General features: G+C 45.0%; 2 protein-coding genes across 2 annotated transcripts in view; one reads left to right on the forward strand and one right to left on the reverse strand.

Moving 5' to 3' along the window:
- Positions 1 to 8,060, forward strand: part of LOC104276506 (ETS translocation variant 4-like) — a gene marked incomplete at its 5' end in the record, with an annotated part of 8,819 nt that extends 759 nt beyond the window's left edge. The window contains 7 exons of the mRNA XM_009872858.1: positions 1,926 to 2,052; positions 2,771 to 3,015; positions 5,310 to 5,384; positions 5,477 to 5,545; positions 5,909 to 6,078; positions 7,099 to 7,200; positions 7,839 to 8,060. Coding sequence (XP_009871160.1) covers positions 1,926 to 2,052; positions 2,771 to 3,015; positions 5,310 to 5,384; positions 5,477 to 5,545; positions 5,909 to 6,078; positions 7,099 to 7,200; positions 7,839 to 8,060 — 1,010 coding nt within the window. The remainder of the gene's footprint in view (positions 1 to 1,925; positions 2,053 to 2,770; positions 3,016 to 5,309; positions 5,385 to 5,476; positions 5,546 to 5,908; positions 6,079 to 7,098; positions 7,201 to 7,838) is intronic.
- Positions 8,061 to 14,823: 6,763 nt separating this feature from the next.
- Positions 14,824 to 15,205, reverse strand: part of DHX8 (DEAH (Asp-Glu-Ala-His) box polypeptide 8) — a 12,261-nt gene continuing 11,879 nt past the window's right edge. Inside the window, exon 22 of the mRNA XM_009872857.1 lies at positions 14,824 to 15,043. Within this exon, the coding sequence (XP_009871159.1) occupies positions 14,824 to 15,043 (220 nt within the window). The remainder of the gene's footprint in view (positions 15,044 to 15,205) is intronic.

The raw sequence follows: 15,205 nt of genomic DNA on the forward strand, positions 1-15,205 counted from the left end.
TCCCCCCCCTCCCCGAGACTCAGCCATTACATTGGCATTTTAAAATGGGTTCTGTATGTCTGTTTACTCCACACACTGAAAAGAGCTGCTGCAGACAGAAGGGAAATAGATATCCCAGGCATAGAAAGATCCTTTTCTCTTTCAACCCTTCCCTGGATCTGTGAGATTTGCACAGATGCAGGAGTGTCATGCTCGGGATACTGAATCCATCCCAGGTGTGGGGCAGCCCCACCGGGTCAGTGCACGCACACCTGACCTCGGTTTGGGCAGTGCCAGGAGCTGCTTGTGAACAGGCCCTTCTGCTGTGAGTGATGGCAGCCCCAGGATAGGCTCTGGGAGCCGGTTGTCCTTGAGAAGGAGTAGGAGCCAGAAATAGTACGAGGCTCTGGTATTTTAGAGATTTATTTATTTATATTCTGTCCAGCTGTTTGCTTTGCTGGTGTGATGTAAGGAGTAAAGACAGGGTTTTCTGGTGTAGGCTGAAACTGAAGGCAGGGAAAAGGAGTCAGGATTGTTTTGTGGGATTTTTTTCCCCCTTGTTGAGAAAATTAATTTGGGGAAGAGATATTCACAGTAGAAAGTGGCCTTAATATCCTGTGCTAAAAGAGACAGCAGCAGTCCTTTTGACAGCTTTTTGTTGCAGCGCTTCTGAAAGGACAATTAGTGCTTTCAGGTCAGTGCTGAAATAAGCTCAGCAAAAATATGAGATATTTACAGATCAAGATGTTACTTTCCATCCTTGAAACTGTAAGCGCTGGTCCAAACATTCCAGGTGTTGTAAGCAGCGTGTCAGTTCGAAGAGGTGGGAGTAAGCTGGTGAAGAAGAACTGGAGCTAGCTTTGTTAAAAGCTTACAGTTTTGATTTGGAGGGCAGATACTTCCCTTGTCTGAAAAAGAAGCTTATAGCTATATTGCTGTCTGGGGTTACATGTCTTTCCTTCCAAAGTTTCAGTGACCTTCTAGCAGCAGAGCTCAGAGGAAAAGGCAGAAGATACCACAGCCTTCAGTCAGAAGTGAAGGAAGTTTTGCTCCCTGCTGGATTTAATTAAGTATTAGAAGTAACAATACCCACATCCTACTTTCCGGTGCTGTAACCCACATTTGTAATTCATGAAATTCTAACAAGACCAGAAATATCTCTCCTGGTCTGCATCAGGCCACGGCCAGACACCAGTGCACTGCCAACAAAAAGGAAACTTGTTAACTTTTCCTGGACTGTCACTGCTATTTGGATGAGCAGAGCAGTTACAAGGGATGTTGGGCTGTTAGCGTAGAAGAGATTCAACAAAGAGAAACCTGCATTTGGAAATTGTACAGGCAGCTGCTGAGTGCCAGCATGGCAGCCTCCTGTCTGGGAATCACAGTACCCTGTAGAAGGACCTGGCCTTTTTCCTGAGTGCTGAAGTATAAAACTTATATTTATTGTCCTGAGGACAAATAATACTGTCAGGAAATTTACAATGTGTTGTCATATTAGTGAATTATAATTTAATGCAGCGCTACATGGTAATGCTACTCACAAGACATGCTTACCAGGTATAGCAATGAAGCAGTGTTTTGCACGATGCAAATCAAACCTTTGCTTTTTTGTGGTGAGAAACAGAGTATGTGCGTACATACAGAAAATGTGCCACCCCTCAACAGCTTAGAAAATACCCACTCTAAATCCTTTTCAAAATACTCTGGATTACCACAGAACATGTTAACAGTTCCCTACATTTGCTCTTTTAAGGTTAATGTATCATAGAAACCTTACTAAACCACAGGCAGATCTCGGGAAAGTCCAGTGAACAATTGTGCATGCTGGTAATTTTTTTTCTCTGAAAGGCAGATGAACAAGGAGAAGGAAAACTGACTTTTTACCGGCTGATGCATCTCTGCAAACAAGAAAAGCGTCAGCTTGATCTTTCATTTCTCTCCCACAGTGGCTTTTCACAGTCCTCCTGCTAAGATTAAAAAGGAGCCACAGAGTCCCTCCTCGGACCCCACGCTGTCCTGCAACCATAAGCAGCAATTCCAGTACCACAATGGCGAGCAGTGCCTTTATGCCAGGTAACACAGCTTACACAGGGCAGGAAAAAACGAGTGCTACTGCATTATAGAACAATGAAGCGTTATGAGGACAGTCTGGTCTGTCTGCTGCGTAGGGGCAGTGCACGCGTGCTCCAGTACAAACTAACTGGTGGGTCAGCTCGTGGCAGCTTGCTCAGACTGCAAGCTGCCATTTATTGCACTGGATTGCTCAAAGCCATGTTGAGTAGATCTGGGCTCGCCTCTTTCTTGTCCCCCTTAGTGCTGTTCCTCAGCTGTCCTGATGCTGAGAGCAGTCTTGACATCAGTCAAGATGTGCCTCTCTCTCCTGAATGCTTTTCAAAATCTGTCCTGCGAGGAGCTCCCTGACGCTATTGCACACAGTCCCAGCTCCTTGCCTGAGTTATTATATGGCTTTTTCAGTACAGACACCTCCTTCAGTTTTCCACTTGAAGAGTTGTTGCTATTGTGCATGGGAGTAACCATTAATCAGAAAAGGAGTTTATGCTGCAAGTTTTCTGGCCTAGGTGGCTGCACAGGGGGACAGCGTGACTGCCTATGATACGTTGGGAACTTCTTTCCTTGGGGTCTTTTCTTTGCTCCAGCTACGTGTGCAGCTCCTGCAGGCCTAGTAACTGGCTGAGGCCAAGGAAGTTTCTGTCTCTCAATCAGACCTGCACCAGGGTTGAGATCAGAGGGCCAAGAAAGCATTCATCCCATGTCCTCTCCCCGCTTCTAGCTCTACGTACCAGCCACCTGTGGAGATGGGCTGTTCCTTCCCCTCCTCCCAGGGCATGATCCAGGAAGACCTTACTACATACCAGCACCAGATGTCTGAGCTCTGCCTCCACTACCCTCATCAGGGCTTCAAACAGGAGTACCATGACCCGCGGTATGAGCAAGGAAGCCAGGCGAGCGGCAGCTGTCAGTACCCAGAAGCTGTGGTGATCAAGCAGGAGCAGTTGGACTACACGTATGACTCAGGTAGGCAGAACTAGCTTACCTGACCATGTAAACCAGGCATCAGTGGGAGTGAGCAGCCTCCTAGGTGAACATCCATCAGTGGTGGTCTGTGAGCTTTGAAACAGTACTACTTCATCTTCAGAATTGTCTGTGGTCTGGGAAACTGGCTATGTAGCAGGAAATGTAAACAGTTCTGTTTACTGCATCCGAGAGATGGCTGGGATATTCACTTAGCACACCGTGCTCTGAGAAGGACTTTCTGGTAGATAGTTTTAACAAGAAATGGGAGCTAGAAGGTGATGTTAAGACCATTGAAACTAGATTAAAGGCATATGGTTTTTTTCCAAGGGAATAAGTAGCCATTGTGGAGACTCTCAAAATGCATAACTAGCCCACTCACATGATCAGAAGTGGAGAAAAGGGTGTTCCCAGTTTCACAGGCAGTTTTTGTCTTCGCGGAGATGTTTGAACTGATAGGTTGTAAAAAAGAAGTGAGGTCAGCTTTGAAGAAATTATACTGAAAACATGCTGTAAATGGCAGCAGAAAGGAAGGAATCAAATATCTCAGAGATTGTACAGAAAACTGTCTCGGATCCCTGCGGCAGGAGGGGACCTTCGAGCACTGGCAGTGGAGGCTGCTCTCGGTGCAGGGAGTTGCACCACCCAGCTCTGAGCTGCCGCTCATGGCACTGTCTGTCGCCATGCCTTTTCCCCGGCTGGAGGCAGAAGAGTTTAAGTCACAAAATGGAGGCAAAGGTGCAGCTCTCCCAGCCCAGCTGGTGGGTGTGGGCTGCAAAGACCTCCGCAGCGAAAGCTGACACCCACTGGAAACTCCCCGGGAAAGCTGATCAGCACGTCATGGCGAGAGCTTACCGTGTGAGACAAACCAGCTTTGTTCTGACAAACAGATCTAAAAGTCTAAAACTAAAACTGGCTGAAGAGGCTTTGGTGACTGACAATAAACTGTCCAATTCCAAGGACAGGCATACGCACAGAGCAGGGTCTGGGTTGACTCAGCTAAGTGCAAGTGTGCTGCTCTATGTCTCTTCTAGTGTCAGCCTCTATGTGCTACTTCCTGTAAAAACAGGGCACACAGAGCAGACAGCAGAGATTTCAGAGGATCACAAGAGAAAAAATGTTGTGATTCCAAAAATAACTCTCCAGATACTAGATCAATCAGATCACACTCTTTTTTTTTTTTTTTCCCCACAAGGGATAGATCATTTTTCAGCAGACCTGTCCAAAGACTTGCTGCCTAACATCACAATGCCCTTTTCTAGAGGGACGGTTACTTCTGATTTCTGGTATTTTAATGAACATTTTGAATTGTTTCCTTTAGCAGAAATAAATAAAGATCTCCTATGATGGTATAGAATCCACCACTGTAGCTATGCTGATACTACATTTTCACTGAGTTCTTCTATCCAGAGAGAGAAAGAAAATGTGCAAACCCAGAAGAATGCTTTTTGTGAGAGTAGTTTACGATTGTAATAATACACAGTCTGTCAGCTCAGAGTACCCTTCTACCCTTAGCATCAGCAAAACATCTGCTGAAAGCAATGACTATGCACAGGAGTATGAGGGAAACAAAAGGTAAATCTTTCCAAAGCTCCCAGTTACTGTTTCCATTTCAGCTTTGGATGCAAAATGAGTTTGATTCAGAAAATGCAGGATTCAGAAAACACAAGATACGGAAGGTAGATATTGCAATGCCCAGGCAACAATATATGCTGCTTTCAAACTCAGGCTATTTTTTCTTTTATGTTTTCTCAACTCTTTGTGAGAATGTCTTACCATGATGTTAAAAAGCCAGGGAGACTTGACACATCTGACAAGACATTTGTGAGACATTGTCTGTAGTAAACATTCAGATGCTGCTGCTCTCCATTAACATCGTCGTGGTACCCCTGGAAAAATGTGATGCCTTCCCACCTGTGGAAACAGTAGCAGAGCATGTGGTTGTCTTTAACTAAGATGAGGGAGAGGTATAATACAAATTTAGCCTGTTGTCCAAGATTTTCTATTAAGAGTGGCGTGTATGTATAGGTAGCTGACTGCCTATCCTGGCTACTCTGAAGGATGTCACATGATAGTACCACAAACATTTACTAGTGTAATTCACGACTGGAAGATTAATATAAAGTTGTGGTGGGATGGCTGAGACATAAAAAATTTATCAGTCTGCCACTAACCCTTTAGGACATCACTAAGAGGATGTTGGTTAGACAGCTGCGCCTACCTATCCACCTCTGCAGAGCAAGCTCGTTCTGCCTTCTGTGCTTTTTATTTCAGTGAGCTTGTTAATTGTTCTGTAGATGTTCCTGGCTGTCCTTCCATATACATAAACGTTGAGAGTTATCCAAACCATTCAGATACAGAAGATACGTTAGGTAAGAAACTCAGTGACTGTCTTTTTTCCCCTGCACAGCTTTGACCTCCAGTACGCTGTCTTTGTGACTGACTACGTTGCTTTCTCTTTCAGGCTACAGCTACGACAAGCAGATGAGGTCCTTTACTGAGGATGTCTGTGTTGTTCCAGAAAAATGTGAAGGTTGGAGAAAGAATGGCTCGCAGTTTGGGTGTAAGATAGGGTTATCCAGCATCTTTGCTGCTTGGCCACTGTCTACATAATTTGTTACACTGTGTTCTTGCAGGTGTGTTAGCTGTGGCTCATAGCTGGCTTTTTGGTATCCCCTCTCTTGAGCTTTTTTAGTAGCAAGCATGCCTTCTAACAAAAGTAACTTAATTGTGAGGTTCATCAGAGCTTCTCTTGGAAGAGCTGCTGGTGAATTGGCTGCTCTGTTTTCTGTGAACTGAAGTGTTACAGGTAAATATTTGTGAAATATGCTCTCTTTTTTTGCAAAGGTTTTTGCACTGATACCCTCAGAAACACCTTGTTTGTTCTTCTCAGCAGGAGACATGAAGCAGGAGGCTGGAGGGTACCGGGAAGGACCTCCGTATCAGAGACGGGGATCTCTCCAACTCTGGCAATTTCTTGTGGCTTTATTGGATGATCCGACCAATTCTCACTTCATTGCCTGGACTGGTAGAGGGATGGAATTCAAGCTAATTGAGCCAGAAGAGGTGAAACCAGTTAGCTTCTCTACAGGCTGCGGGGGAGCAGCCCTTGTTTCTCAGGCTGCAGATTACCAGGTGGCTCCTCCTTTGCTCTATGAAGGCTCCTGCCTACCTGTGTAACTTGCTAAACCCTGCAGCAAGTCAAGGTTTTTGGAAGAGGTCAAAACACTAGGGTGACACAGGCAGCAGGTTTAGGAAAGTCTGCTTGTAAGTTTAGAGTCTCAGCAATGCAGTAAGTCAAATTACCCACTGCTCCCACTTCCCTAGGCACGTCGCTCTCAAGCTTGCAGTGATCTCTGCTGTCTCAGCACGCTTTATACCTGAGCTGTGGAGTTTTGAACCCTACGGATTGCGGAAGCCTTCATAAAAATCTGGAAGAAAATACACCCTAGTCTAAATATATTTTTATATCAAAATGACATTATTTAAGGTGTGATTTCTAACGCTGCCAAGTTCCAAAAACTCCAGTGATATCTAACAGTATCTGGGATGTGTCTGTAATATCTGTTAATACCTTGCTCCAATCAGAGCTGCATTTAGCACCGTTCTTGCTACATATCGACCTTTACAGGCTCTTTCAGCGCCAACATACGCTTACAACAGATTTCTGAGTCTCATGGACAAAGCTGAAAATTATGTAGGAAGAGGAAAGGCACATGGGTCTTCCAGTGGAGGTGTTCCCTCATACTTGGGCTCCTGATAAACATGTGCTTCTTGAATATTAAGCATAGCACAGGAGGAAGCAGTCCTTCAGCATCCTCAAGGAGAGTGAGAAGTGGTGACAGCAAATCAGCTCTGTAGTAGCAAGGCGACTGCCTCTCTGTGATACAGGATGCTTCGGTTTGAGTTTTACTCTTTTTCTTGAAAAGCTGCTATATAATTGTTGTTTGAGTTTATTACTTAAATGTTGTAAAACTTTGCATGTGTTGTGGTATCATTCCTCAAAAGAGAATCAGCTGAATAATATTCTTTTGCACTTGGACTGGGTTCACAGACATTCATGCACTTTGATGCTTTATTTTACAGGTAGCCAGGCTGTGGGGTATCCAAAAGAACCGTCCAGCCATGAACTATGACAAGCTGAGCCGATCACTTCGCTACTATTATGAGAAAGGCATAATGCAGAAGGTCAGTTTGCAAAGCAGATGGTGTTTTTATGCCTTTAGTGATGCTTCTCTTGCTTGAGACAGGAAGTCTTACAGGTACAGAGTGTACCTGATCTAGCTAGGCGCACTGAGCTTTCTTTCCCAAAACTTCTCTTTGCAGTGAGGAAGGTGTAAAGAAGCTGAATCTAGGGAACCTATGGGAAATAAAACAAAGGGGAATCACTATTTCTTTCTTTTCCTGTATATGTCTGCAGTCAGGAGGGTTGGAATGTATGCAGCTGCAAAAACATATCAGTCTAGACTTGATGCTGGTGAGAGAAAGGCTGCCTGGGGGTTGGTCCTGGGTGGTAGGGATGGTCTCTTCCAGATCCAGGGCACTGGAGAGGAAAACTGTGAGTGCAGTTATGTCAAAGCACAGACTGGTCAGGGACTGTTGCTGCTGCTGCTATCTGAACAGAGAGTCAGCTGGCAGCGTCCCACTTCCCAGAGGATACCAGAGCAGCAGAGAAGCAGGACAGCACAAGGAGAAGCTTACTCTGACACATCTCAGGGCAAGGGGCTAGAGCAGCCAGACACTTTCGCAAGCCTTCTCTGCTGCTGAGGAGCACTGCCTAGCGCTGCCTGTGTGCCTGCAGCATTCACCTCCTGTCTTCTCTGCAGGTGGCTGGAGAGCGCTACGTGTACAAATTTGTGTGTGAGCCTGAAGCCTTGTTCTCTCTGGCCTTCCCTGATAATCAGCGGCCAACTCTGAAGGCAGAGTTTGACCAGCAGATCAGTGAGGAGGACACAGTGCCTCTTTCTCACCTCGATGAAAATTCCACTTACCTGCCAGACCTTGGGAGCCTCCCTCCACAGCTTTACAGCAAAGGCTACACGTATTAGCATTGCTGGGAGCACACCGTGCCACCCTCGCTTGTGTATATAAGGAGATGTCTGTTAGTATTTAATCAGTATAAGCATTTTTTCAGGCCAGCATAGCATGACACTAAACTGTAAATACCTGCTTTGGTCAATAAAGGCATTCAGGTACATGTGTGGATAGTGACCTGACAGCTGACAGGACTTTTGTATGCTTGCAATAAGATCCTCGTATCTGTCAGGCTGGGACTCATTCTCAGTGATGCAGACAGCTCCTGAGCAGTGGAGCTGCAGCTTCAACAGCCTATCAGGTAATTGTTGCCTCTAGCTGGAACAAACAAGCCTGTTTCAGTCCTTCTCTTTGGTAAGGGAAGAAATGCCATCCTACTGGGTTTTTTTCCTTCTTTTTCTTTTTCTTTTTTTTTTCCAAATATGAGGATGCTACAATGCTTCTGCGACTCCATTCCTCCGGTACATCTACTGAACCTCTTTATAACCTGTCCTCAGGAAGGGATGGCTCTGACTGTGTGGACTCACCTCTGCAAGGCCAGTCTTGCATTCTTCCCAGGATGGCTGGAACACCGTGGCCACAGATCATATGCCTTCGCTGTAAACTGTTCTGTGGGAATGGGGAATACTTGTTGTCCTGTATGTGCATGCTTCTGCCTTCTTACAACACTTCATGCCTGGGCTGTCTGGTATTTAGGCACTCTGAGCAAGGCAGCTGAAGACACTGGCCAGGATTAGAGGAGTGCTGGAGTGCACGGCTCAACGTACAATTTGGGGGAAGCACAGATCCGCCCAGTTACATTGGTCTGGGGCAGAGGCCAAAGCCAGTGTCACCTTCAGGTAGAGAGGTTGCAGGAGGCAGCAAGGCCTGAGCCACCAGTTCATTGTCATGTTGTTGCTTTTCCAAACTGCACAACTTCAACAAACATCCTTGGTACCTTTGAAGACCTGTCAGGCTCTTGAGTGTGCCTATCCTGGACTTGGCTAGTAAATCATCTGAGGCAAGCAAAGAATCCAGTGAAGGTGTGTTAAGAAAATGCTTTAAAAATAGCCTAAACTATATGTAGTTCTTAATATCTGAATCTAGACTTAACCTCCACTGACACCTGCATGTTTGAGAAGGCAGCTATCGCTGCAGCCCATGCAACTTAACTGGACTTTGACTAGTTTTCCACAATAGTGGACATTTATAACATTTTAACAGGCACCAGAGCCTCATTTTTTAATGAGCAGCTCTGACCATGTGCCCAGTTAGACGTGGAGTGGTACAATGTAGCTATACAGAAAAAGCCTATTTCCTAATGCATCAGAGTGATGTAGCTGCTGAACACAGAGCATCACCAGTGATTCACTGTGGGAGCCTGTAGAGGAAATTCTGTATAGGGATTAAAAGCCTGATTTCCCCTGACAGCTCTGTCCTGCATTGCTAATGCCAAGCCTCCTGTGTCCCAGCCTTGTCCTTGGACATGAGGGCCAGGAAAGGCACCCCCCCGGCCTAAGGAGCGGCCAGATACTCAGAGAAACCTGCTCTGCTGATGCCTTCACATGCCCTGTGCTTGGTGTTCTGGCAACTCCTGGCCTTCCTGCCTTGCCCTGCTCCCATCTGGCAAGTGCATTTCTTCTGGTGTCCCAGAACCGAGAGTAAAGGTGAACTCTTCCATTGGTATAAGCTACCTTTATTATTTACAAGTGTAAAAATATTATACTTAATAAATTGGTCTGTCTTTGGCCAGTGCACCCTCGTTCATCCCCTGGCTAGTCCTCCCTTACCTTCTGAGCTTGCTTTGCCCATCGCCTTGGCACCAGCTTGCCGCTTCGGGTGGCAGATCCAGAGAGTTCAGGTACGTGTGCTTACTTCTGAATCTTCGTGAAGTTTGAGAAACCAACGCTTCAATCGCTTGACATCCCCACAACCAGGACTGAAAGATCAATAAAACACGTAACCTCTGACCGTACCTAGTGTCAGGGGAACAGTTCTCTGCAGCTGCAGAGAACCACCCACGCTGCCACATGTCCAGTGCACTGGCCCCTGAGCCAAGCTCCGTAGTTTTAATTAGCTGTTCCTTGAACTTCATCTCTGCAGAGCAGCAGCACTTCCAGACTGCTTGCCAGGAAAGCGCACGTTAGCACCTGCTGACCCGGCAACAGGATCAGGGCAGCACAGGGCACACCAGCAACGGGAGCAGCACCCTTTCCCCAGCCACAGAGCTGACAGAGCCCTGCCACGACACAGCCACGCTTGTGGGGCTCAGCAAAGGCCCGAGCAAGGACAGGAGTAACCCTCAAGTAAAGGAGCCCTTTCACACCACCTTCCTCAAGAAAGTCAGGTACCTCATAAAGGCATTGTTCATGCCTTCTGGAGGCAAAATGTAGATGTGAGACCAGTAGCTTGCTTTTCTTTGATAGCTCAGCCTGTGGGATTCCCAAGGGGCTTACATTTTTCCCATATTCTTTGGGCTACCCTCTGCCCAGGCAATCTTCCTTTGAGAAAAGGAATTTGGGGGAGCTAGTTCACATTTCCATGACATTTCGTCTCCCTGTTTCACTCAGCTTTGTCAAGCTGGTACAGCAAATCAATAGCTGCAGAGCAGTTCTAGGAACCAGCAAGATCAGGTTCTCATAACTGAGGGGCATCACTTCCTCAGGGCAGAGATTTATAACTATAACTTCATGTCTGTAGAGAAGAGCTCAAACCTGAGTGCAGCCCAGAGGACAGGGAAGAGAAACACAGCATTTAAGTTACTTAAGTGAAAAACAAATCCACATCTCAGGGCCATGAATCCCCATCTCAACTTTGGAGTGAGTTTTATGTAGGGGGGATAGTGCAAAGCAGAAGCTTCTACAACATGCACATATAATGTCCTAAATGGATATGGTGGACAAGGAGCCCAAGGCAAGAGTGGCATAAGAATTTAGGAATCATAAGATTTATGATTCCTAAACCTGAAGAAAATCTAACAGTGCACTTCCCTCAACAAGCTTTTCAGACTCTGGTAGATCCAAATGGTTGAAATTAACATTCACATTCCAACAGAGCCAGGATCTGCCACTGACTATGATCCAGTTCACTTCTACCTCCTTGCTTTTCTTCTACTAAAAGTGAACTAGTAGTGAACTCAAACAGACTTTCCCGCACTCATGAAAAAGCACCGCTTTCAGCGCAGCTTGCAGCACAGAAGTGTTTGGACAAACACAGAGGCCTACCAGCTCTAAGAACTACCAGATCATTTTTGATCTGAACAAACCAGCATATCCAGATCAGCGCAGCCCCACTTCTCCACCTTCGGCATATGGACAGAGCAGCCAGAGGATTTATTTAGGTTCCAGAACATACACACACAAAACACAGTTGCTAAAATCAGAACCTGACTCACTGTATTCCCAGCTGGCCTGAAAGAACAATACATTCATAAATGAAAAATTCCATGAAACTGCCAATGGGTCAGTATCGCAGCCTTCTGCAATTGTCACAGAAATCTCGTGAGAACTGAATTATTAAAAAACAAACCCCCCATTGTGCAAGTAGCACAGAGCTGTCACACTGGCTCTGGTAACAAACTCATTAATGAGGTTACGGTAGTTACTATAACAGATGGAGCATGTGTGGGATTGGCTGTAAAAATCCTACCTGTCTTGCATTAAGGGCAAAAGGCTGCTTTCCAACATGTGGTTGTGCCCACAAATGAACGAGTTATTCTTCTGCTGTGAACCCTTTGCTTGTGACAACCAGCTAACATACGGAAAATCTGCCTATGGCACATGCTGCTGGAGTTTGAAACAAAGGATTGCTTGCTCCATCCACTCGGAAGGATTCCCACTTCCACAAGCAGAATGAGGTCCCCAGCTAGGTGAGGGACATCCCACCAGGCTCTAGAGAACCAGGACAGGAAGCAGCAACGCTCAACCCCTGCTACTTGCACTAAATGTTCCACAAGCCACAATGGCTGTGGAACATTTCCACAAGGTTAAGGGGCAACTTGGAATTCCTCAGAGGAAGGATTCAGCATTTCACATTGCTCTTTGGTGTTCTAGGAGAGAAAGAAAAACAAAAGGCAGCCATAGTTTGAGCCTTATCTACACCCCCTTCACCTCCACCTTTCCCCACACTAAAGGCTGATGCCATTTTGCCAGCCTCTAGCGGGAATGACACTCATCATGATCCTTCAGCTTATTCTTGCTTCGATACTCTCATCCTCTCTGTATTCCTGTTTTTCCCCCCCATCCACTTGTACCTAACTACTGTTAGCTCCCTGGTAGCAGGCTTAAGAGTAACCCCAGTGCTTTGGCAGCCTAAGCTTCCTCCCTTAATTACAGCTGAAGCCTGTTTTCAACACCTTAACCACCTATTACTGGAAGCAAGGAGCTGCCCAAGCCCGAGCAAGCGCCTTTCAGGGGCTGTTTGATGCTGCTGAGACTGGAGATGGGGCAAATGTCCTGGGTTTAGCTAAAAACCCATCTCCTCCTGGCATCCTGACAGAAACTTCCACCTACACTGGCAGTCTGCAGCACTAGATCTTCAAAAGGCAAGGAGGTGATCTACTGCTGATAAAGGGACACAAGCACAGGTTGCACACACGCACACACACACATACTTGCATTACCCCAATAATTTTTAGTAGTTATGCTAAACATTAACACCTCTGAAACCATTCTAGACTAGACACATGGCATCTGCTGGCAGAATTTTTGCCTTTAGGCAAGAATCTTGTGTTACCAATCGTAGCGCATTAATGCAGTACAGTCAAAAATGAACCAGAAAGTTTGTAATTTACATTATTTAAAATCATGCAGTTAATTTAGTGGCAGGGTGGCAAGTGTTTACAGAAGAACCTCCCACCCAAGAGAGCTCAAGCAACACTTTCACCAGCAAGTGGCTGAAACACCTCATCAGTTACTCAGGTACCACCAGAGCAAATCATTACATCTGGGGTTTTATTCTAGGATCAGGCAGTTTATTCTCAGATTTTTACAAAAGATAAACCAACTAAAAAAAAAAAAAATCAATCACATAAACAGTAGAAGACATTAGGATGTTAGATTCAGAAACCTCATTAAAAAAGTGGTTCAAGTTTATGAGCCAGCATTCTCGTTTCACGGGCTAGTTTTGGATGCAGGATATTCCCAAAGCAAGGAGCTGAGATCAACACGGAAATAATATACACAAAACAGACGACAACTGCTCACTTAAGGGAAAAAAAAAAAAAATCTTATCTTGATGTATTTTCTCCTACCATAAGTTGGAAAGAAACTACACTGGAGAAACAAATACAAAACAAATTTGGAACAGCAATACCTCAAAATGTGCTGTACAACTGGGACTTACACTGTGTACATTTTCTTTTTTACATTTTTCATTGACTTTCAAGAGTCAAGTGCAAATTTTCATAGAAAACAGTAACAGATGCAGCTGCAGTTTGTGGAAGGGAAACATGCTTGGAAAAGTATTCAATAGACAACTTCCTCTACCTAATGCCATAATGGAAAAAGCCACCAAGCTCATGAACTTTCTAATTCTAGTTAACTTTACGAAGTAACACCAGGGGAAATTCAGGGCACTTACATAGCCTAATAAAACAGTATCCACAACATCTCTGCCTACTTTTGTACAGAGAGACAGAATTCCAATATAACTACTTTTCAGTGTGAAACATTTTTCAAATTCATTGAGTATAAAACCACCAGCGAACTTCATTCTATTCATGTCAACAGTAAGTTCAGCAAATGTGCCAGCTTTGGAAAAAAATTAAAATAAAAACTGGGTATCTGCAGCTATAGAGTCAAGTAAGTTTCGTCTGCTTGCAACAGAAAAAAGCAACTTACTGATAGCTTCAGCATGATGTAGTGCACATACTGGATAGCCGATATCTTTTTAAACAAGGAACTGTTACACAAGGTTTTACAGACATTTTAGCTGTAAGACAATATTCTATTAAAAAATCCACAACATGTTTGGTGATGTCACCAAACACTGGAAGTGGAAATACAACACATGACACATTGTACAGAAAGTCTAAACATCTGTAACCACTTATGTTCACAAACAGAGCCGTGCTAGAGAGTGGATGTGGTTAATTACCGTTTGATATATTAGCCTTCAGCACACAGGAGAGGGTGATGAAGGACAGAACTTGCAGTCTGACCTGTGCCACTGTCCAAGAAGAACTGACATTCTAGCCGGGTTTCAAGAGATCTTTCCTGCTTTATTCTAAGGTCACAGATACCAAATATGTCACCACAGATGGCTTGCACAAAAGCCAAATAGTTACGCTTACCATGAAAATGCATAAAATAAGCAAAATGGGGAACAAGCAGCTCCCAAAAACCAGCCACTGTCCAGGAGCAGAACTAGAAATAAATCCCTTTTAGCATGGAAAAAAAAACTATTCCAGCCTCTCTTTGTCTGGTCATTCAGAATACAGTTAGGCTGGTCAATAACTATTTTTTTAACAATTATCTTTCTGTTGTTGTTCAGTGTCTAGATTTCCAAGTCTTATGCTTTGTCTCTGAAAAGGGAAATGAATAAATAAGTGTGTCGAGGACCATTTCCGAAAAGATGCCACAGGCTGAGGAGACCCAGGAAATTTGCCATGCAGCTCTGCCGGCAGCTGACATGAGCACATATCGCCCCCTTGTGTTTTTGCTCTGAAAATACTTATTTGCTGTTAATTTTGTAGGTAGGTTTCAACTGAATGTCCTTCCTTTCAGAATACTTCCAACAGTGCAAAAAATCACAGTCCCACAAATATAAAACCAGTAAGAGTCCATGTGGGAAGCAGGCTCACCGCCGTCTGAATGCTCGTGATATCCTCCAAGCATTGGGCTCCTCATACCGATTGTACAGGGGTTCCAGCCGCTGCTGCTTTTTCTGTTTGCTCAACTTGGTTGGATCAGAAACCTTGAAGAAAGCTGGTGCAAACTCCACCAGCCAGCGAGGATCAATAGTCGTCACTTCACGCATGTACTCCTTGGTGGTAAGCACCAGTTCGTGATACACCACCCTGCGAAAAGGGACAGCAACTCTGGAAGTCAGTTTTTCCAAACAAGATGACACAAGAAAAGGGGGAGCGTACCTAAGCTTGTTCCTTTAAGTCCATTTCACCCTTCTTCAGCAAAAGGCTCCTTATAAACTCTGATCTGGGTGCCAGAAGAACTACTCGGAA

Source organism: Apaloderma vittatum, unplaced genomic scaffold (genome assembly GCF_000703405.1).
Source record: "Apaloderma vittatum isolate BGI_N311 unplaced genomic scaffold, ASM70340v1 scaffold43777, whole genome shotgun sequence".
NCBI classification, from domain to species: domain Eukaryota; kingdom Metazoa; phylum Chordata; class Aves; order Trogoniformes; family Trogonidae; genus Apaloderma; species Apaloderma vittatum.